The 25,175-nt window shown below is 35.7% G+C and overlaps 1 protein-coding gene across 1 annotated transcript; it reads right to left on the bottom strand.

The window, feature by feature from the left end:
* Positions 1–1,373: 1,373 nt before the first annotated feature.
* On the bottom strand, positions 1,374–4,374 carry LOC130961518 (ras-related protein RABA4d). Its single transcript, XM_057887449.1, has 2 exons — positions 3,717–4,374; positions 1,374–2,033 (listed from the first exon to the last, which is right to left on the bottom strand). Exons 1-2 carry the CDS (start codon positions 3,941–3,943, stop codon positions 1,595–1,597), a joined length of 666 nt encoding a protein of 221 aa, XP_057743432.1. The 5' UTR covers positions 3,944–4,374; the 3' UTR covers positions 1,374–1,594.
* Positions 4,375–25,175: the final 20,801 nt, after the last annotated feature.

Raw genomic sequence — 25,175 nt, 5'->3', positions numbered from 1 at the left:
ATCTGACGGAGAATGAATTGTCTTATTCTTTTAGTTGAATTGTTTTAGTTTCTGTTTAGTTATGATTCATAAATATGGTTTTTGTTAATTTTTTATGATGGTTTTATAGTTGTATTTGCATTCTATAGTTTATGCTTGTTTTAATATGGTGTATTTTGGGTGTATTTTGCAGTCCTTCTATGGTGTATTTTGCAGTCCTTACTGACTTTGGTGGATGATTTTACTGTTCACGTAACATAACTCATTTCTGTATCTGCAGCAAATTTGGGTGTAAAAACGAAGATATTTGAGTGTAAAACGAAGATATTTGTGTGCATTTTTATTATGATGAATTCTGCATAATTCAGAACTCTTTCTCTTCCTCCTCTTCATCTTCTGCTTCTTCTTTTTCATCTTCTTATTTCATATTCTCATAATTCTTTTTGGGAGGAAAAAATCAAGCAAAGTAGAAAAAAATACATAATGTTGCAAAATCAAAAGAAGAAGGAGGAGAAACACGACGATGAAGATGAAACACGCGAAGAAAAAGGAGGAGAAACACAAAGAATGAGGAGAAGAAGGAAGAAGAGGAGGAGGAGAAACGCGAAGAAAAATGACAGTTGTGGTTTTCATCGAGGAAGAAGAAGAGTCGTTCATAATGGTGAGTAGCGCGTTTTGGAAACAGGAAGTGGTTGAGTAACGTACGTGTATTTATTCTTGAATGTGGGAGTGTAATGCGCTTGTGTTTTATTGGGCTTGTGCCAACTTGTAAGATTTGTAAGTCAAAAAAGTTTGTATGTGTAGCATACCTGAAATTTTTATATTAGTTTTTCAAATTCATGACTTTTACCAATTTGATCTCTCATATCCCAATTGCAATATATAGTGGTTCTCCAAATTGAGCTTTGGACATTATAGTGGTATGTGGTTCTCTTTTTCAGTCCTTGTGTACATTTCATGTGGCCCTCATAAGGGAGTATCACATAATGACTCTTGTTGAATTGACGTCCGAAAGGGGTCTAGGGACCACTATAGTGTTTGCAACTCAATCTCGAGAACTACTAGAGTGTAATTGAGATCTGAATGAGTAAATTGGTGAAGGTCATGATAAAGTTTGGTATTCTAAATAAAATTTTAAAATTACCGCAAATTTGGGTGGCGAGTTCATCCAACAAATACAGAAGATTGATGGGTCTGGTAACTTGAAAACCAAAGTGATATATTTGTTTATAATCACAATGCTAATCCGACTAAACAATTTATTAGTCTAATACAGAAGATTGATGGGTCTGGTAACTTGAACAGTTTGCATTCCTCTATTTGAAAATTCTGACGCAATGGTTCACAACTGAGTCTATATGAAGCCTAAATTCTAAATCTGAAAGTGTCAAACATAGAAGAAAAAAAAAATCGTATATCTGCAACCAAAGCATGGTAATAAGTACATTCAACCTAAATTTTTCTGATGGAGTCACGTATATATAAAGCACAGTAGCTAATACATTATAGCCTAAAATCCAACTACCCTCCCTACAAATTCCCCCACGTGTATGAGGAGGAGCTTGACTGAGAAATATGTTTCTCAAGAACCAAAAGAAGCAGAAGCTATAAGGATTTATACACAACAGCCACCCTTCTTTTCGGTGTGATCCATGTCCGGAACAACTATTCTTGTTCCCTTCAGAAGCCCTGAACTCCCATTGGGGTCTGTGTCGTCGTTGGCAGAAAGTGTTTTTTTGCTGATTATTCGGTATATCTCGGTTAGAATGGTCAGAAAGGCGGTTTCAACATTGGTGGACTCGAGCGCCGAAGTCTCCATAAAGAACAGGTTCTCTCTTTGTGCAAACTCCTGCGCGTCTTCTGTTGGCACTGCTCTTAGAGCTGCAAGATCACACTTGTTGCCTATTAGCATTATGACGATGTTTTTGTCCGCGTGACCCCTCAATTCCTCTAACCACCTTGCCATGTGGTCAAAAGATTGGCGTTTTGTCATGTCAAAAACTAACATTGCTCCAACAGCACCACGATAATATGCACTAGTAACTGCCCTGTACCTGAAAGAGAGTAGTGAACTTTTTCAGAAGCTGTGTAACAAACTAAGATGCAAAACAAAAAATCTCGATGAGAGAAAAAAAAGAACCTAAACAGAACAAATATGCAAAAGATTGAATGTTTTGAGCATATATCCAAGCCAAACGAAAAGCAAACAAAAATACTTGTGATTGCTTATAATGCAGAAAAATCTATCTTAACATCCCAGGAGTAATTAGCCATTACAAACAAATTTTCAGAAGAGAGGTGTGGCATAATCAGAAAAATATGATCACAATCCTTGGCATAAATCATAGTGTTGGGATCCATATTTGGTCTAAAGGCTAGGTTTTTGCTTTTCAGAAATCAGTAAACAATCACTCATGGATATTATAGTAAAGACATTAATAGATTAGTAATTCAGATAAAGCTTCATCAGTTCATACTAAACTTACCAATTAGTAAGACTGGTGCACCTTTGGTATGAGAAAACACGAAGTAAGTCCAATTAAAACAAATAAAGTTTTTCTATAAATTCATCCAATCCAACAACAGAATCCTAATTACTTTTTGTACCCTTTACAAGACAGAGTCATATCAAGCTAGGATTGAACCCGCTGACTGGAAATTAATGGAAACGCACATGGGAAGAAAAAAAAAAGAGGAACATCCAGAAAAATTCTTAGTAGATAAAAGAAAGTTCAAAAGACATTCACTTTGCAGAATAGGAGTACTATCTTCCATTCTTCCCACTGACGGGTGAACATTAAAAACAAATCAATCGAAAAGTTAGAAAATAATATTGACCAGAAAAAGCTCCTTTATGAAATTACATTATGAATTTGAGCAACCAAAACATGCAAACTCCACTGAGGATCTAACCAAAGTTAATTCGCTGCAATAATTCCACAAATAAATGAGTAATAGGAATCTCTAAGGAATTTCATGCTGGACTTATAGATTCTTAATGAGAAAAAGTCATTCTTAACGAACTACAATGTTAGATTTATAGATCCTTGAAGAAACATGACCTGCACACATTTCATTTCTTTGGAACCTATAAGTCCAGGGATCCTTTTTTTTTTCTTTTCTCTCATATACTTATAATTTCATAGTAAGATTTTTCAAAGACTTATTTTATACATTTCTTTTAAGGACCTATATAAGTCTATTACAAAATGTCAAAATTTACTTATCTTGTTACTCTAAATAAATAATAGATGGTATCCATCCCAAAGACATGAGATTCCACATTGCTATTCTAAATAATATACTAAACCATAGTAATAGCCTCGTGAAGATACAAATTTCATTCGAGTCTGGAAGGGGATTATACGTTACCAAACTGCATTGATCACGTAAAATCTAACAAGTCTTTAATTTTATTATTATATTTAACGTTCGCAGCTATTAAACTACCCAATCACCAACAACGTGGTGTTGTCATGGTGGTTGAGGCACACTATGACCCTAAAGGGAACCAGGTCCTACTCCTCCACAAACCAAACCTAACTACCCATACATAACAATAATTATAGCAATCAAGAACAAAAGAAACGGACCTAATTCAACAATTATAAGAATCAAGACCAATAATAATAATAATAATAATAATAATAATAATAATAATAATAATAATAATAAATTATACATATTGAATTGAATTGAATGATAAAAGAGAAAGAGAAAGAGAAAGAGAAAGGAACCTTTCTTGGCCAGCGGTGTCCCATATTTGAGCCTTAACGGTTTTGTTATCGATGATGAGAGTCTTCGTTTGGAACTCAACACCAATCGTGGCCTTCGAATCCATGCTGAACTCGTTCCTCGCAAACCGCGCCAAGAGCTGCGTCTTCCCCACCGCCGAGTCTCCGATCAACACCACCTTGAACACGTAATCGATCTTCTGGTTGTAGTCACCGTACAAATTCGACATCCTGAATCAGAATTTTCTATTTTCCCCCTTAATATTTCTTCGGTTCTTCTGAGGAATTAGAGATAGAACGGAATTGGAATTGTTGTGCCCCCGCAGTTTCCTCAAAATTACCGCGGGAATTGGAACGTGGGAGGAGAAAGGTGGAAGAAGAAGGCGTTGTCTTCTTGTCTTTGATGAATCATGGAAAGGCTTCTTTCTGTTCTTGTTGTTGATGTCTTCTTTGGTATGATCGTAGGGGTTGAGTTGATCAATATAATAATAAATATTATTAATTAACAATAATTAAACAGAAAGAAAAACGAAAGAGATGTGACGTAAACGGGGAAAAGGAAAATCAGAAGGAAAATGTTTGTGTTTGTGTTTGTGTTGTGTTTGGGTTAGGTTCACAAATGCAGGGAGGCAGTTTGAGGGTGGGGGTGCATCAATAGCAAGTCCCTTGGTACTACTATTGGTATGAAAAAATAAGTTGGATTCTACAATTTGATTTTAACCGGATCGTTATTTTAATCCAAACCTAATCAAAATTAACTTCATGTCTACTGTGAGATGCAGAGATTAAAATTCACCTTTGACACAAGTTACTATTTCAAGATAACGACAAATTGTAAGTCACCAAATATTTTTTATATTTAATGTGAAATTTAAATTATCGAATTTTTTTTTGTAAAATATATTTTTTTTTGAAGTTCAGTAAAAATTTTAAAAATATTCTTAAAATTTTATTTTGTTTTAATTGTCTCAAAAATTTTTAATTTGCATCGAGTATATTATTTCTAATAACTAAATTTTTAAAAAATTTAAAACCAATCCAACAAAATATACATAAAAAATATGCTTAATTTATTTGTATTGAAGATTGTTCTTATAAAATTGTTGTTGATTTATTCCTAATATTTTTTGAAAAATTAGCGGCCTGAGGTATAATTGATGCATATCGAAAATTTTCAGGACAAAATTGAAACAAAATAAAATTTAAGAATATTTTAAAAATATTTGTCAAATTTTAAAGACAAAAAATATATTTTACTCTTTTTTATCTAAGGTAGGTAAAAGTTTCATTCAATAAATAAAAAAATTTAAGTCCAAGATGGACCTCACAAGAGTTAAGATGGGAATTCCAATTACAATAGAAATACAACTTATAATAAAGAAAAACAATTTAAGAAAGAAAAAGTAGCATTCATCTTCTTTCTTCTGTAGGGCTCACGAACGGTTTTGAACTTAACATCACTTTGGTGCGGTAAAATTGCATTACCTTCCAATATAAACTTGTTTCTCAACTTCCAAAATTTTTAAAGTAGGTGACAACTATAATTATAATCTGTTTTTCATTTAATTGGTTTTTTGTCTTCTCTATCAATTGTAATCACCACTGCCAAATATCTGAATTTTGTTGCATAGTAGAGGTATCAATTCCAGAACAGCTCCAGAGCTTAGCACATTGTTCGCACAAAACCAAGTAACGACCCACCGTTTCAATTTCAATTTCACTTCTTCGGTAGATTAGGTTTGCAATATGAAACCTCTCATGGAGTTTTGAACAGATTAGAATGCCATTGTGCATGATTTTCCATAAGAAAAGTTTGATTTTTTGTTGGCATTGTAAGTTCCATATTGAGCTCCATAGGCGTTGCTACGCACAATAACTCCCATTTTTCACTCTTAGCCAGGTAATCAAATCTTCTTCTCCTTCTCCTACTGCATTGCATTCTTGGCTTTTTTATATAAATAAATATTAGAAATACATTATTTACCAAAATACGCAGCAGGAGAAAATATTCCCAAAATGCGCAGGGCCATATCAGATGGGGCGTCCGCGAAATGGAATTTCACTCCAAGTCGGGTCTGGCGGCCGCGAAATGTACCTGACAACAACAGGCACCCAACTTCGCTAATGGCAGCCACAAAATGGTGCACATCAGGCCTGGCGCACACGAGGTGGGCCACTTCTCAGGCAGCAACCACGAAATGGTTCCATTATGCCGGTGGCACACGCGAGTTGGTCTCTTCCTTTGTGGCGCCCACGAATTGGATGGTCAAGACCGCAAGAATTCAGCAAGCTCCAGTTCTCGTACCTCATATGTATTGGTTGTATTGGGTGGCCAAAGACAGTTGGGAAGGAAGCTGGGAATAAAAGGGTGTTGGGGAGGAGACCTGAAGTACGGTTGAAAGGAAAAGGGTTAAAAAAAGTGTTGGTGCTAAAAGAAAGTTTTGCTGAGGTTGATGTGTGGTGCTGTGTTTGAGGAAAAAAAAGTAACATGAAGTGCACCAATTCGTGAATGCTCTCTATATTGGGCATTTCGCTGGTGCCAGACCTGAGATGGGTCGACCATGATATGCCATCTGCTGCAGTCAGGTTCATTTCGCGGCCATCGGACCTGAGTTGGAGTGAAACTACATTTCGTGGGTGCTGCATCTGATATAGCCCTGCGCATTTTAGGAAGACTTTTTACTGGTGCATATTTTGGTAAATAATGTATTTCTAATATTTATTTATATAAAAAAGCCTTGCATTCCTTCTGGCAATCAACCTCCAACCTTGTTTTCCTAGCATAGCTAAATTAAAAGCTTTGAGTTCTTTAAAATTCAATTTGCCTTGGCAATTTGGTTTGCACACAGTACACCATTTTATCCATATTTTCTGTTCTTTTATCCATATTTTCTGTTCTAACTCTTTGTGGCCCGCCAGAATTGCATAATCATCCTGTGTAATTCCTCTAGTAAGCTCTCTAGGAGCTTAAAACAGCTTAGGATATAAATAAAAATTGTTGTAGCAACTGCCTTAATAAGAACTTCTCTTCCACTACCCGATTGGAATGATCTCTTTCAATGTTGTAGTTTGCTAGACACCTTATCTTTAATATAGTTGAAAGTTGCTATTCTTGATCTCTGGACTACCGATGGTAAGCCAAGGTATCGATCTTGATTTTTCACATATGAAACTTATAGAATGGTTGCCATTTATTGTCTACTCTCTATCGGTATGTTGTGGTTAAAAAAACCAGAAGATTTGTTTAAATTAATAGCCTTCCCACTAAGCATAGAGTAGGTGTTGAGAATGGCTATCAAATTTTGTTAATCTCTCTCTATAGCCCTACTGAATAAAACTGAGTCATATGCAAAGAATAGATGAGTAAGAGATGGACATCTACAATTAAGTCTCACATCCACAATTTCGTGCCTCTATTTTCTTTCATGGAGAAGATAGGATAACCCTTCTGCAAAAAAAGAAAAAAAGAATAGATAGGGGGATAGAGGAACATCTTGTCGCAATCCGCTACATGGTATAAAGTAGACATCAGATTGTCCTTCCAAAGTAACAGAGTAAGAGACCATCATCACATATTCCTTAATCTAGTCCATCCATTTCTTACAAAAACCCATTTTTTTCATAATAGCCCAAACAAAGCTCCATTTCACCTTGTTATACGCCTATTCATGTCAATTTTGAATGTTAATTCCTTTTCTCCAAACCTCTTGTTTTATAAAAAATGCATAAATTGATGAACAATCAACACATTATCACTAATAAGCCTTCCTTTAATGAAAGCGCTTTGATTATAACTGATTACTTTATCTATCACTGACTGTAATTGATGTACTAATACTTTATAGAAAACAATACTAAGTTTAATAGGTCTGACCTATTTCATAAATGTAGTATTAGTCACATTCGGAATTAAACAAATGTGGGTATGATTGAATGCACTTAGCATGTGGCCCCCCATAAAGAGACTGATAACTGCTCTTGTAACATCTTCCTTAATTACCTCCCAAAAAAATTGATAGAATTTTGTAGTGAACCCATCCTTACCAGGAGCTGAGAAGGGATTAACAGAGAATACAACATCTTTAACATCTTTTTCAGCCACGAATCGAGTAATTCTTCTTCTAATATCATCAGTAATCTTTGTAGGAACTTCTTTCAATGCCTTTTCTGGGTCTATTGGATCAGAAGATGTAAATCATCAACTGCTTGATTAAGAGAAATGATGATAAATTACTTAACCGCACGTCCTCACCCACATAGTTAATTAATTTGATTACAGATACTGATTTCATCATGTAATGGGCGAGTTTATACCATCTTTTAAAGGTTTTAATTTCAACTATTAAGTAAGGAGAAAAAAATATAATAATATCTTGGAGACAATAAAATTTGTTTAGCTTTCTAATGAGTTAATTGATCTCGAAATTGTACTTATTCTAAATTGGTTTATAAAATTTTAACCTACTCTCCAAAATTTACATTTGTAACTCAAGTTAGTTCCTCGACTATATTCCATTAATGGCGTATTGATGTGGTATGTTGACGTGGACCGTTAGTACCATGTATCAGAATATGGTTCGACTATGTGTATTGGGGTGCTAACGTGGGAGTTAGTTACACATGGCATGTCGACATAGATAGTGGTGCCACATGGCAGAATACGGTTTGTCCATGTATCACTATAATAAAGATGCTAAATACCATTGAATTTAATGTCGCATGATAGCGGCAGATTTTCCATCAGATTTACCAGTGACATATGCATCAAACTCGTCAAGTCAAACTATTACCGATGAAATTTTCTTTTCAGACGGTAAATTTGCTGGAAAATTTTGGAGGAAAAAATAAAATAAGAGGTGCAAATTCTAGGGGCTGATTTACTGGCAGATTTTTAAGCACATATTGTGAACGATGCGTTTTGATGTCATTGAACACATTACTGTCAAATTTATTCGCCAGTAAGATGGTAACGATGCCCTAAATTCAAAACGCACACCCTCATCCCTCACTTTTGAAAAGTCCCTTCTCTCTCTACCACTCTCCTCTCTTTTTCTCTCTTCTCTCTCTACCTTTGGCAACCCCTTAGGCTACCCTTCGCCAGCACTGACCACCTGCATTCTTTTCCAAAGACTTCATAGACTTGCTTAGATCATGTTTCCTTACCTGAGACCAACGGCTCCCTCTGTCTTTGCCGTCGTTGGTCTCTCTGCTGCCATTGTTTCCTCTGTTGCCAGAGCTACGTGTCTCTTCCCTCTTTCGGGTAGGTTGCACAATTATTCCCTCTTCCCTCTTTACCACTGCTCCCCTTTTTTATTTTTTCAAATATAAAAATTCTAATCTCGTTTTTACCCCAGTCAGTTTGGCTACCGCGCCGTCGTTGCTGCTGCGACGCCTGGAAGGTATTAATACTTTGATTTTTGGCTACATTGTATGTATGTATGTATGTATGTATGTATGTATGTCTACTTGTTAATTTTAAATATTTAAAAAACTTATGAACAATAAAAATATATAATTGAATTCTCTTTTTTGGTAGTGTAAAGGAGAGAAAAGTTCTATTTTGGTAGAGTTGGATGGATTAGAGTGTAATTTTTTTTTATAAAAAAGATACTTTTTCGTTTTAGTTTCTTGCTGAGTGATTTACTAATGCCATTTTTGTCATATTTTAATTTTTGAATTTTTTTACTTTTCATTTAGATGATTTAGAAATGGAGGAACATGGTAAAATTTGTAAAACTTCTTTTAAATATAAAATTGAAGTTTCTTTCTTCTTTAAGGTTGCCTTGTATCTTGCACACAATAACTACTTTACATATTATGAATTTAAGATTAAATTAAAATATTAATATTTAATATTTACTTAATTACATTTGAGAAAGTATGCAAACATTTTTTTGTTATTTCATTATTTAATAATAATTTTTATAATTTATTAACTTTATTTCTATTTTAGAATTTTTTTTGTTTGAACTTCGTTTATCTTTAATCGTGGGTTATTCTTGCTGAGATATATACATGAATTGTTCGTGTAGTACTAGGTTAGTTTTTTGTCTCTAACTTTAAGTTTAATGCTAGATTTATTTTTTCTATGATAGAGTTTTAGGATGAACGTGGGAGAAGGTTGTCTAGTGGCGCTTTCTGGAAACCCTTGTTTGCTAGAAAATTGCAAAGTAATAAAGGGTTGCGCACTAGATCGGCTAGGATTTGATGTTTTATTGAATGCATGTTTGTTCTAATTTATGCCTATAACTTGTCACAGCCTAGAATGAGCCATGACAGGCACTCAAGGATAATACTCTAGTAAGCCTAACAATTTCAAATCTAGATAAAATAAGAACATTATAAATATTTTTAATAAATATACAAGTACTAAAATGAATAAGTTGCATACTATTTTTAATAATGACACAAAGTAGATTAACATGACTGGATCCTGCGTGTGACATATGGAGCATATAACATCTAAGAACTCAACAAAGAGTAAGTTCTCATTAAGATAATTACCTTTGGATAACAAAAGCTAACATGTTCGACTATCCGTCTTGATTTTTTTTTAAAATGGAGTGAGTTTTACAACTCAGTGACTAAATAATACATATGTAATTCACATGAGACCATATAACAGTATTATCAAAATATATTTTCTTTAGAAAGTAATTAATACAAATAAGTGAATCAATAAGGGAGATTTCAATACAGAAATCAAATCAAATAGTCCACACTTGGGCAGCTCCACCTCTAAGGGTATCCCTTTTCCTCTTATTTGTCTGTATAGAATAACAGATTCAACGTGTGACCTACACATTAGGCTAGCAATGCCCTGCTAGCTGATGTTTGAGCCAGATACATCTAGGTTAATCTCATTATCACCAATAACTACGATTTTCTAATATAAGCCTCCAAAACTAATTCAAAGCATATAGTTTCAAATATAACATATTCTTGAATCCTTTAATATATTAGGTATCAAATCAAAATAAATAATACTTTCTCATAAAAACTCCTTTTCAATCATACTTTTTTAATCATAAGAAATTTCAAACATGTTTTACAATTTCAAAGTACATAAGTCAATTTTGATTTTAGGTTGAGAATTGGAAATAATTGGTTTTGAATGACAAATCCGAGATGTTGAATTGAAATGTTAAGTTGTGATAAAGTTGGAATACTAAGTTTGTGCTGCGATTTAATTGAGAAAATTTGCAAAGGGTGTTGAATTTTGGCTTAGAAGTGACTCTGTCAACTTTTGGTAAGGATTTGAAGAGTTTTGAAAATTTTAAGTTAAGATTTCAATTGGGAGTTACGGGAGGTTTCAAAAAGGTGAGGCAAACTTGATGTTGGATTAACTATCGAGAAAGACCTAGAGGAGACTAAGAGTGAAATGGATGAGTACAGCATAGGCTTGAAATTGGATAGATTATGGCGTTGTAAATAAGAATGAGGGACGTAAATAGGAATTTGAATTGGTGTTAAAATAAATTGTAAATGGATATTTGAATTGATATTGAAGGATAATAGAATAAATGGTATAAGGTTAGTCAAAATTGAGAAAACTTTTAATGGTGGTTCAACCCAAAATTTTGTTTTCTTTTCGTGGTCTAAATTTTGTGGGCAAAATTTCTAAGTAGGTGGGTAGGATGTAAAACTCCGATTAAATGAAAGTTAAATAAATAATTAATAAATATGAGCTGACGGGGGTGAAAAATTTAGAATCACAATTTGAAAATTTAAATGTGATAATTGGATTTGGAGGATTTTTCTGAGTGAAAAAATGTACTTTTCTGCGAAAAAATGCGTAAGGACGCATATTGAAAATTTAACCGGCAGTATCGGCTTAGATTTATGGTACTGTAAGTGAGAAAATAAACTATGAGCTAGAGAGATTAAGAAAGTAGACTTGATGATTTAAAAAATAAAAAATAATTAAAATGTGAATTAAAATACTAATTTTAAAGGTTTTGGTCCAAAGTTGGGCCAACAGACTAAAGCGAATAAACTGGGTCCAAATGGACCTAAACCCACACTATATAAACCCCCCTTTTTAGCACAAAACAAGATATTTCCCTCTTTTGAAGAGAGAAACACGCTGAATTGGAGAAGAGAGAAAGAAGAGAGAAACCCTAACCCCTTTGATCTTTAAAGCTCCATAATTTTTGATCTGGAACTCCGATTGACGAGTCGTTTATGGCCACACAAAAGCTCTTGTCAAGATCATCATTTAAATATAAGAAATTTGGTAAGCCTCTCCATTACCAATCTCCAATTTTGATTTTGGTGTGAAAATCATGCTTTTGGCTTGTGTGTTCATGGAACATGGTGATTCTTGTGTTTAGGGGGAGCTCTAACTTGAGTTTTAGCTAGGTATCATCATCAACTTTAGTGGGTAAAAGTAAGAACTACTTTTTCCATTTGTTTATAAAGTTTTATGAAACTCTAGAGTTTGATTAGTGTGCATATTATGTGAAATTAGTGTAGATTGTGTAGTTGAGGCACTGGAGTGAATATTGGGGGTGTTTGAGCTTGGTGGAGGTGAATTTGGAACTTGGAAGCTTGTGAAAAAAGGAGTCTTTTGGTGATTTTTTGCTTGAGAAGAATCGGCCAAGATACGGTTTAAGTGTCATTTAAATACCATGTAATGTGACAAGAAGTCCTAGGCCAGATGACCCTGGGATATTGTTAAATTTTTGGTGTAGTTAGTTGTTATTGGTTTAGTGTGAATGTTATGATGGAATGTACATTATTGATTAAAATTATAGATGATTTACTACAATGATATTGTTGATAATTATGAATTGGGTACTGAAAAAGATTGGGCCAGAGGCCGTGAACGGGTGAGTCCGGGTAAGTTTTGATGGGATAAAATAAGTGAATTGATGTGATTGTGAATGGTGTGATTATGATTATGATGGTGACAGTGAATTTAAAGTGATTAATATTTGGAAATTAATGTTCAATGTTTGATGGGTGTTTGAATTGAAAAAATTATCGAGAAAGATAATTAATGAATGATATGGTGTTGTGTGGATTAGATATGGTTTGATTTGAGTATGGTATTGAAATAGAGATAATGGTTTGGGTGTCAAATACAAGGGAATTGAGAATTGGTATAAAATTGAAAGTGCAGAGTTTTTGGAAAATATAGATTTTTAGCCAACTTTTGTGGGCCGTAACTCGGTCCTCGGAGTTGAGAATTTATTGAAAAGATTTTTATAAAATTTTATTCAATGAACTTTCCAATGATTTAAGAATGGTTAAAAAATAAATTTTGCAAAATAAGTTATGGGATTTCAAGGTTTGGGGTGAAAAACTAAAATGCTGCACAGCTTTCTAAAACCTGATAAATATGCGTACGCGAACGTGTCACAGGACACGAGCATTGGGCTCTGCACAATACTCCCGCGTACACGGATGGGGCCTACGTACGCGACTTTGGAAAATTTTACACTCGCGCCTACGCGAACGTGTCTCGCGTACGCAAGACTATGCTGCTGCCAACACACCCACATATGCAGCTATAGTCCGCGTATGCAACAATGCCAGTTTTGACACTCATGCGTACGCAGACGAGGCATGCATACGCATGAGTCATGACTCCCAATTTTGCCAAAATTGTGTTTTTAAAGCTTTCAACCATTCTTCTAGCCTTGCAAACCTCTGCAAGATTTGTTATGAGTCTAGAGCTGATGAAATAAAGAGTAGAGTAGTTAGAGATGAAGATTTAGCATTGATAAGGATGCGTATGATAATGAGAGATAACGATGATGATTGATTGATTGCGAATAATGAGAATAATTTTGATAATAAGAGATGACGATGAATTAATTATGATTAAGTATGATGAGAAGGGTTGTGATAATGAGAGATAACAGAGATTGATTACGATTGAATATGATGAGAATGAGATAATAATGAGAAAAATGAACGATGAGTCTAAGTTATTGATAATTGGTGAAGAAATGGACGAGTTGAGGTTGAGGATTTCCTCTCTCGTGCTAGGTTTTGAAATGAGTACAAATATGTGGAGAGAGTGATATTGATATTGAAGGAGATTAAGGAGTGAGAAACTGAATTAATGATTAGGGCTTATGAGTAGTAAATTAATTGAATATTAAATTGACTGAGGAAATGAATGAATAGGTGAGTTGAGGTAGATGATTGTCTCTCTCGTGTTGTGATTATGATTGAAGAGACAATAAGATTTATGTTGTGAGGACGGTGGTGTTATCCTGCTCACATAAAGGCAAGTTGAGATTGAGGATTTTCTCACTTACTATGATAAATAAGTTGAGGTCGAAGATTCTCTCTCTTGTTGCGGTGGACAGGCTTGAGGTTGAGGATTCCCTCACTTGTCGTACTAGAAAGTTGGATAGAAGGTCGAGGATTCTCTTTGTTTTATTTTTGAAATTATTAATTCAAATTTCAGGTATGTTTGTTTATGTTTGAATAGAAATGAGTTTTGAATTAAAATGGCAAAGACGGTGGTTGGATCTTGCTCACAAATAGGAAAGTTGAGATTGAAAATTCTCTCTCTTGCTATGATAAACAAGATGAGGTCGAGAATTCTCTCTCTTATTGTAGAGGGCAAGTAAGGTTGAGGATTCCCTCTCTTTTTACATTGGGGAATTGAATGGAGAAGGTTGAGGATTCCCTTCGATTCAATTCCTGGCTATGGTGTGAATGCATTAGATTGAGGATTCCCTATCGTTACATCATAATCTCTTTCTGAATTGGAGGTTAAGGATTCCCTCCTGAAAGGTTGAGGATTTCTTTCGTGTTGAGAGATGATATCCGGGTTAGCTATCGAACATGTTGGATTTGGCTGTACAGCCGATAGATGAGCTCATTGGCCATAGGGCAGACATTTATCATATTGCATTTGTTTGAATTGTTTGGGTTTGCTATAATTGTCTTTGGTTTGCCTAATTATGTATATTAAGTGTTTATGCTAACTGCTATACTTGAATTAATTGTGTATTACTTTTTTGCCGTGCTTGTATTTGCATAACTGAGAGGTCCCTCATGCTGGTATCGGTTGACGCTGAGGGCTATTCTATGTGAAGTTTGGAGAGTTAGGGAGGCAATGATTAAGAGTGGATTGGATTAGAATTCTCTAGGATAGTTGCGTGATTTTGGATTAGTGAGAACTTAAGATGGATATATTGTGGTAAATGAGCTTAGGATTGCTTAGAGAGTTCCTGTTACCTTATATTATATTTATTTGGCATTTTTACTGTACTGGGAACCCATGGGTCGAGGGTTCTCATTCCGTATATATTCTTTGTTTTTCAGATGCAGGTCCTGATACTCCGCAGTGAGCTAGAGTTCGTCTGGAAGTCGACAAAGCTTATTCTGAATTCCGTTTTGTATTTTGTTTAGACTTCTCCCTTTTTTTTGGAAAACTTTAATGATGTATATATATGCTTTTGAAAACTTGCCAACAAAGGCTCTGATGTACTTATGGGAGAAATAGAATGGTTATTATCAACTGTTTTTATTTCTGTAACCCTAGCCAACCTAAACTTCGCGGGTCGTGACAAGTGGCTATTATACGTAATTATATATATTCTATCTTCAATCTATTCTACCTTTAAAGTTTTTATTTTGCCCTGTTTTTGCGAACACATTGCTTTCTATACGTGTGTGTTTCCGCTTGCGATTTTCTTTTTATTCCTTTTCAGGCTTCTCGTATAATAATTCCTTCTAATTACATATATATATATTCCAACTTGAGTCATATCACCTTAGTATCATTGACTTATGACTCGAGTATAAGAATTTGAATGTTAGGGTGTTATACCAGGCATGGAGCTTGGTTCGTTCCTTAGGGCACGCTTTCTCTTCCTTACGCCATGCTTTTTTGTCTTTATATTTTTCTTATGAAAAAGCTTTGATTCTTGCTAGTTTTTTAGCCAAAAACCCCCCTGAAAACATAAAAATACTATCCCAACTCTAAATATTTAATTATTTATTAAATTCTATTAGAAAACATAATAAATTTAATTAAAACCTAAGAAAATGAAATAGAAACGAAATAGAAAAAATCGCTTAAGATGGCATGTCATCATTGGTGTTAGGTAACAGGTTGATTTTGTTTTCATTTGGCATCTTTTTCTAGTTGGTTTTATTGAAACACTTATCTATGCCAATTACAAAACTTAATAGACCTATAATACGTCAAATAATGTATACTGAAGCAAACTAAAACGTTGACATCACAGGAGATTTAGGTCAACAATTAATCTTTAGCCTCCAGGAAATGACAAAACCTAAGTTTAAAGTGGTATAAAGGCCAAGTTAGTTTGTATTTCAATTCATTTGTCTTATAAATCAAAGTAAGTTTGCAATTAAAAGAGTTTTGTTCTAATTCCTCTAGAGTGGGAGGCCTTTTCCCAAGGATTTCTTAGCAAAGTATGGTTTAGACTTTGACTTGATTTGTTATGCAATTGATTCATGTGACAACTGCCTTGTAATAGAACTAAGTGGTATAGGTATAAATAGAGTTACTGATGAGAACAAATTTGAGAGGTTTAGATCATTCTACTATAAAGGAAGGGACATAAGAGTTGAGTTAGATATATTGGCATTGGTCTATTCTACCTTTCTCTTTAAGATAAGAGAAACCAAGAGTTAGCAATCCCCTCAGATCCCAACTATTATGTGAGCAATTGCATATGCCCAAATAGGCTTGTTGACATTGAGATACAATTCAATCTAAAGTACAAACATTCAGAAGATAGACAATCATCTAATGTCATCAAAACTACCTACTGCTATCATGAATCACTACATAGGGAAGATGACTCAAATGAAATCAAAGATAATTTAGTGGTTACAGTTGCTAAAATATGATAAAATCATATTTACTCTTTTGTTGCTGATATATAATTGCCAACCTTGCACTATTGAAACACTTTAACAGACACACATATAATAACCTCATTATTAATTGTTCGATTTTTACTCCAAGGACATGGTTTTTCGCACACATTCAAAGCAACTTAAATGAGGTAATTTTAAATCCAGCAGACTGGTATGTTTGATACACACAAACAACTGAATGACCCCTTACCCACATGATTATTATTAATTGTTAATAATAATTACCATGAAAGGCTAATCTCATTGCCTTTTCTGGTTTGACGTAGTACATACTAGTCAACTTTGCATTGGAGTTATGGCTCTTTGGCGATGGTGTGTTCTGGACCATAATAGGCCAATCTTTAGCAAAGGGGAACACTTTTCTTTTTGAAGCACACAACAACCCAGAAATTCTTTTGACTATCGATTTGGACTCAAATGGCCAAATTACTACAAAGCTTACAAACTGAGGCCAAAAGATGTTCTAGTCTTCAAGATAGTCTCTACAGAATTTTTACACATTCGCATGGACATTCAAAGATTTTCATAGGTGAAGATATTTGTTCTCAAAGTTTCTAACTATTTTGTATAACTTAAATCTCTAAATTTCCATGTATCCATGGTACAACAGATGGTGCCACTATGCATTTTGTTTATATTTACTGATGTTAATACATGTACTTATTTATCATGAATTGCTTCATATAATTTTTAACCATACCATTGCTATTTCTGTAAGTGAAGTTAAAAAATATTATATTTCGGACCAAGATAACTGTCAATGTAGGTGAATTGATCTTCTTGGGATTCCAACAACCGTTTGCTATGAAACCAAAGAACATTGTGTGCTAATCAACTTTGGTTTATACTTAATCCCATAATGCTCATTCGATGATACCCAAGTCTGTAACGTCCCTTCTAGGAAAATGCCGTACTTAAGTCATGACATTTCAACCAGAAAAGACATTACGTGAACTTTCCTAACAGTACTACTGAGCCTTTACATTGCTAACTTGTTTCCAAATTTAGGAAAAAGTCAATAAATTTTGTATTTTAATTGGTGCATGAATTTGTGACTCACACAACTGAATCGACAAGTACACCGGGTCGTCCAAGTAATACCTCAGATGAGTGAGGGTCGAATCCCACGAGGAATGCCGAATTGAGTAACTGTGGTTATCCTGTAGATCTTAGTCAGGCAAATGAAAAGATAGTTATTGTTTGTAGTAGGCGCATAAACAAGCAATGATAATAAAACGTAAAAACAGTAATGAGAGATCAGTTAAGGTCTCGGAGATACTGATTCTTCTGGATCAATACGTCATACTAACTACTCCAATGTTGAATGATTCCTTTAATGGCAAGGCTGTAAGTGATTAAGCCATTGGTCGTGGTCATTAATCTCCTCAGATCCAAACCAAACACCTGAACAGGATAGATCAATCTGGGAGAGGATGAAGCACACGCAATTCAATCTCTTGATGATCCTACTCAAAATGCCACAGACAAAGTCGGATCTTCCAGATCAGAGAATGACGCTCTATGATTCTAGCCCTTAGAGCTACAGGAACCTCAATTATCCTTGACTAACGAGGTTTTATGTCACATACCCCAATTAACCCATATAACTTGTTCGTACCCGTGATGCATTCTCAAACTGTAGCTCAATACTATCTGGGTCAGGACTCGTAAGGAACTCATGTAGAATCAAGATTCATAAAGATAAAGAATAACAATGTATCATAGAATAGAATCCAACATAAATTGAAGTAGAAACGTAATTGCATTAATCCATAGAAATCAGTAGAGCTCTGACGAACGGATTCTTTGCGGTCTAGAATTTCACAAATAAATCATCGTTGAAAGTATAGCTTCTAAACCGACAAGGAATCCTTTCGTGCAAAAGTTTGGTTGTCACAAGTAACAAACCCCTAGTAAAATTGATAACCAAAGTATTTAAACATCGGGTCGTCTCTCAAGGAATTGCAGGGAAGTGTTCTTATTATTGGTTATGAGTTGTGAAATTTGGGGTTTTGGAGATGAGAAATAAGAAGAGAAAATTGCAGAAAAAATAAATAATAACAATAAAAAGCCTTGACTAGGAGAAGATTAATTGGAAATTCTATCCTTGTTGGACGTTCCCAAGATCAGTTAATAATTGATTGTTGTTTCTACTGAGTTATCCCTTATCTAATAAAGAAAAGTTAAGTAGGGAGCCAAATTCTATTCATAAGTCCTAATCCTCTTCCTCGGGAAGGATTAGTGTTAGTAACTAGAGTGCTAGCCAACAACTTTCAATTACCAATTAATTCTTGAGTATTCCAACTCAAGGGTCTCCTCTTATTCAACTCGCAAGTCAAGTTGGGAGCTAGAATATCAACATTAATAACATCTTCCTTGTTATGAAAAGGGAATAGAAAAGAGACATGATAATTCAAATAAAATTGGAAGCAATTAAATAAATAATAAAAATTAATTCATAAAAGCAATCCAATTGTAACTCTAAACAAGGATTAAAAATATGGAAGAATAAGTAACAAGTAATGAGCAAACTAGAATGATGAAGTCCTCAATGGAGGTAGTGACTCTGTAAATATCCAATCCAACAGCATGAAACTAGGAATCTTAAATCCTAGATAGAGAAGAGAGCCTCTCTTTCTAAACTACATCTAAAACCTAAAATTATGTGAATGAGAAGTATGAATGTCTCTCTGGATTCCGCCACTCTATAGCCTCTAATCTGTGTTTTCTGGGCTAAAAACTGGGTCAAAAATAGTCCAAAAATCAACGGGGGCAATTTCTGATACGTACAGGTCGCGGCTCTGTCACGCGTACACATCGCCCACGCGTATGCGTGGATTGAACTTTCGTCAGGTCACGCGTACGCGTGATCTACGCATGTGCGTTGCCTAACAGCATGGCAACTATAACAAATTATATATCATTGCGAAGCCCCGGATGTTAGCTTTCCAACGCAACTGAAACCGCCTCATTTAAACCTTTGTAGCTCAAGTTATGATCGATTGAGTGCAAAGAGGTCAGGGCTGACAGCTTTACAGTTCCTTCAGCTTCTTGTATTCCTTCCACTTTTGCATGCTTCCTTTCCATCCTCTAAGCCATTCCTGCCCTGTAATCTCTGAAAACACTTAACACACATATCAAGGTATTGAATGGTAATAAGTGAGGATTAAAAATAGTGAATTAAAGGCCAAAGAAGCAAGTTTTCAATCATAGCACAAAATCAGGAAGGAAAGTGTAAAACATGTGGATTCTGTGAATAAGTGTGAGATTAGTGGATAAAATCCACTCAATTAAGCACAAGATGTACCATGAAATAGTGGTGCGTCAAGATCCTAACTAATTTAAATCATAAAATAAGGTACAAGTAAACTTGCAAAAGAAAATAGCTCATGAAAGCCGGGAACAAGGAATCGAGCATCGAACCCTCACTGGAAGTGTATACACTCTAATCACTCAAGTGTTTGAGGTTCGATTCTCTCAATTATCTACTAACCTTACTTTCTAAGACTTGCTCTTCTTCTATCAATCAACAAAAATTTAATGCACCAATACACAAATCAAGAGGTCTTTTGAGGGTTGTAATGGGGTCAAGGTCAAGGTAGGATTGTATTTGGTCAAGTGGACTGAAATCTGAATCCTTAATTAACCTAAACTTCTAATATAACTTAGAACAATCCATATAATCATAATATAAAAGCAATTACTACCCATTAACTGTGTTTACTATATATTCATGCATTCCAATTTTTTAGTATAGGACATATGCATTGCTATCACTATTTACTTTGGGGCATTTTGTCCCCTTTTTTTTTTGCTCTTTTTCTTTTCTTTTTCTATTTTTCTTTTCTTAATCTATTTTTTTCTTTCCTTTTTCAATGCACGTGATTAAGATATTGAATGCATATACATGTTCTTAACATTTTTCACATTTTCACACAAAGTCTAACATACTCAATTCCCAAACCAAACGTTTCCATACCCACTTTCCCCACACTTAATTCATGAGCACTTTCACTAGTCTAAGCTAATCAAGGATTCAAATTAAGGATATTATTGTTTTTTGCTTAGAGTTAGTGATGAGCTAAAGTAAAGAACAAAGGGATAAAATAGGCTCAACATTGGTTTGCAAAGGATAATGAAAGGGTAAGGCCATATGGGTATGTAAGCTAAGTGAAACAAGACCTCAATTATATAAGTATATGCATACATTAATCCATGGAAATATAGAATCAAACAAGATATAGATCACAATTTTAGAGAGAACAACACACACCAAAAATAAAATATATTGGTTGGTAAAATGCAACCAATCAAATAGGCTCAAAATCTCACAGGTTTTGTATGTTCGAGCTCTAAACCATGTTCCAAAATAATATTTCTTCAAACAAGTTCAATAAAAATTTCAATTCAAATTAGTGAAATACTATAAAAAGTTTCTTGAAAAGAAAATGTCACTTCAACCAAGGAGTGGTAAAATATGCACAAAATCAAGCAAACATGCAATCAAACATGCAAATGCAACAATGAACTAACAAAGAAAAAATAAAAATTGGTGTTGAGAAGAAAGTGACTAACCCACGGAGATCGGTATCGACCTCTTCACACTTAAAGATTGCACCGTCCTCGGTGCATGCTAAGATGTGCAAGTGGAAGGGTTGCTCCAACTGATGCTTTTTCTCCAAAGATTGTGTGGCAGACTTGTTTATTGCTCCAGTTAGAAACTTTTCCTTTTTCCTCTTGGTGGCTATCCTGAAAGAAGAGAAAAAGAAAGGGAAAGAACCCACAAGCAAAGATATGAAAAGAAATAAAACATATGTGGGTTAATGCTAAATAATAAGGGTCTCAACTACATGGTAGCTACAACATGAAAGTGAGAAAAATAATAGAAGCACAAAGCATGTCAACTAAATAGCAAACAAGTCAAGAAGTACCCAAAATAATGCAAAAAAAAATGCAACAGTTGAGTAAGAGAATTTTAACACTAATGTGAAAACAACAAGTATAGAAAAGAAAGGGAGAAGAAAAGGAAGAAGAAAGAAAGGAAGAAAGAATAAGAAAGGAGCGAAGAAAGGAGTAAGATGAAAAACGGGACGCGACGCGTACGCGTTGCTCACGTGTACGCGTGGGTGAGCAGAATCACAAATGCCGCGTAAGCGTCGGTCACGCGCACGCGTGACCTTGGTCGTTCTACTTGCACGAGGCCAGCTCCGCGCACGCACAACTCTCTGTTTGCTTTGCGCTGTGGCCAAAATTGCATTTGACGCGTGCGTGTCAAGCACGCGCACGCGTGAGTGGCCAGAAATTAAAAATGACGCCCTGACGCGTACGCGTGACCGATTTTGTGCCTCCAGCACAGTAGCAGCACCAGGCCCGCACAACTTTCGAGAAAATACCTTTTTATATCGATTTTTTTGGGTCACGTGTGCGCATCAATGACGCGTACGCATGAGGTGCCAGAATCTCAAATGACGCGTACGCGTGAGGTACGCGTACGCGTGAGGTACGCGTACGCGTGGTGTTGCTTGTGCGATTGGCACACTTTCTACACTACTTCCACGCAACTTTCTGCCACTTTTTTTTAGTATGCTGATGCAAATGTAGACTATATGCAGTAATATTGAAAAGAGTCACTAAACAAAGCTAAGAAAAGAGAAAGGAACGATCATACTCTGGTGGGTTGTCTCCCACCTAGGACTTTTAGTTAAAGTCCTTAAGTTGGACATTTGGTGAGCTCCTTGTCAGGGCGGCTTATGCTTGAACTCTTCCAGGAATGCCCACCAATGTTTGCAATTCCAATAGCCCCCGGGGTCCCAAATTAAGCACATACAGCCATTAAGCAATCTAAAATAAGTGACAAGGCCCCAAGAGTGTTGATTGCTAGAATGAATCCGGGTTCCCAGACTTTGCTTTTACACCCGTCTTTGTGTTGATCATCATTGTTCCAACCGGGTGGCAAGCAATCCGAATTCTCACTAAGGCATCGAAATAACTTCCTAGACCCATTCATTCGAGCTCTACACCAACCCTTGCATTTCAACTTGGAGCATACAACCATATTGAACCTTGCCTAACAACTCCTACCACTAACCATCTTCCTCTTACGCTTAATGCCACAAAGAGCTCTAAGTTGACCATCCGTCTCCAGTAGCCCATATTCAAGTGGGAAAGTAGAGGTTAAGGATAAGAATTTTACCCACTTGAATGTTGTGTTGGATGGTAACGGCTTTGGGAGAGGTGTTTCTGATGATCTTGCAAGCTCTACTCCCTTGTGTTCTTCCTTGACAACTTCCACCTCTTTGCAAGCTTTTTCAATTTCAACCTCTTCCTCTTGGTAGCTTTCTTCCAATTTAATCTCTTCTTCATTGCTTACCAATGGCATGGGAGGTTGTGCTTCTTCTTCATTAATCTCCATCTCTTGATTAACCTCTTCAAAGTCTTCAACCATGATATGCCTTGGAGGTTATACACCATCCTCAACATCAATTTCAAGCATTTTAGAAGGAGGCTCTATGACTTAACCTTCCCATGGAGGTTCCGCATCTCCTAAGTCTTCAACCACTTCTTCTTCTTTAACTATTGCGGCTTTGTCCAGTTGTTTTAGTATAAAATCGTACTCCTCCTTGATGATTTCCTTTCCATGACAACTCCCTTCAACAACTCCTTCATCTTCAAGGGTCTCTCCTGCCTCCACATTTTGGGCCTCCTCTTGCTCCTCTAGAAATAAGGCCGCGTGTAACTGATCCATCGCGATTGCATCCTGGTGTGCGAAATTGTGATCACTACTTTTCACAACTCAAATAATCCCTAGTAATGGCCCCAAAAACTTGGTGCTCAATACCATGGCATAAACACAACTTTGCACAACTAACCAGCAAGTGCACTGGGTCGTCCAAGTAATAAACCTTACGCGAGTAAGGGTCGATCCCACGGAGATTGTTGGTATGAAGCAAGCTATGGTCACCTTGTAAATCTTAGTCAGGCAGACTCAAATGGGTATAGATGATATATGAATAAAACATAAAGATAAAGATAGAGATACTTATGCATATCATTGGTGAGAGCTTCAGATAAGCGTATGAAGATGCTTGTCCCTTCCGTCTCTCTGCTTTCCTACTGTCTTCATCCAATCCTTCTTACTCCTTTCCATGGCAAGCTTATGCAAGGGTTTCACCGTTGTCAGTGGTTACCTCCCATCCTCTCAGTGGAAATGTTCAACGCACCCTGTCACGGCACGCCTATCCATCTGTCGGTTCTCGATCAGGCCGGAATAGAAACCATTGATTCTTTTGCGTCTGTCACTAACGCCCCGCCTTCAGGAGTTTGAAGCACGTCACAGTCATTCAATCATTGAATCCTACTCAGAATACCACAGACAAGGTTAGACTTTCCGGATTCTCTTGAATGCCGCCATCAATTCTTGCCTATACCACGAAGATTCCGGTTAAAGAATCCAAGAGATAAACATTAGAGCCTTGTTGCTTGTAGAACAGAGTGGTTGTCAGTCACTTGTTCATAAGTGAGAATGATGATGAGCGTCACATAATCATCACATTCATCAAGTTCTTGAGTGCGAATGAATATCTTGGAATAAGAACAAGCGGAATTGAATAGAAGAACAATAGTAATTGCATTAATACTCGAGGTACAGCAGAGCTCCACACCTTAATCTATGGTGTGTAGAAACTCCACCGTTGAAAATACATAAGAACAAGGTCTAGGCATGGCCGTGAGGCCAGCCCCCAGTGATCAAAAGATTCAAAGATCTCCAGATGTCAAATACAATAGTAGAAAGTCCTACTTATAGGAAACTAGTAGCCTAAGGATTACAAAGATGAGTAAATGACATAAAAATCCACTTCCGGGCCCACTTGGTGTGTGCTTGGGCTGAGCAATGAAGCATTTTCGTGTAGAGACTCTTCCTGGAGTTAAACGCCAGCTTTTGTGCCAGTTTGGGCGTTTAACGCTGGAAATTCTGAAGGTGACTTTGAACGCCGGTTTGGGCCATCAAATCTTGGGCAAAGTATGGACTATCATATATTTCTGGAAAGCCCAGGATGTCTACTTTCCAACGCCGTTGAGAGCGCGCCAATTGGGCTTCTGTAGCTCCAGAAAATCTACTTCGAGTGCAGGGAGGTCAGAATCCAACAGCATCTGCAGTCCTTTTCAGTCTCTGAATCAGATTTTTGCTCAGGTCCCTCAATTTCAGCCAGAAAATACCTGAAATCACAGAAAAACACACAAACTCATAATAAAGTCCAGAAAAGTGAATTTTAACTAAAAACTAATAAAAATATACTAAAAACTCAACTAAAACTACTAAAAACATACTAAAAACAATGCCAAAAAGCGTACAAATTATCCGCTCATCACCACACCAAACTTAAATAGTTGCTTGTCCTGAAGAAACTGAAAATCAAATAAGATAAAAGGAAGAGAATATGCAATGAACTCCAAAAACATCTATGAAGATCAGTATTAATTAGATGAGCGGGGCTTTTAGCTTTTTGCCTTTGAATAGTTTTGGCATCTCACTTTATCCTTTGAAATTCAGAATGATTGGCTTCTTTAGGAACTCAGAATCTA

This window comes from Arachis stenosperma, chromosome 2, assembly GCF_014773155.1.
Source record: "Arachis stenosperma cultivar V10309 chromosome 2, arast.V10309.gnm1.PFL2, whole genome shotgun sequence".
NCBI classification, from domain to species: domain Eukaryota; kingdom Viridiplantae; phylum Streptophyta; class Magnoliopsida; order Fabales; family Fabaceae; genus Arachis; species Arachis stenosperma.
Note: the sequence above shows the minus strand (reverse complement) of the source record. Positions and strands in the feature narration are given on the sequence as shown.

Excerpts from the sequence above, each read along its gene's own strand:
- LOC130961518 (XM_057887449.1), bottom strand. The coding sequence starts at position 3,943 with ATGTCGAATTTGTACGGTGACTACAACCAGAAGATCGATTACGTGTTC. Across the intron at positions 2,034-3,716 it reads GACACCGCTGGCCAAGAAAG|GTACAGGGCAGTTACTAGTG; the intron begins GTTCCTTTCTCT and ends ACTCTCTTTCAG.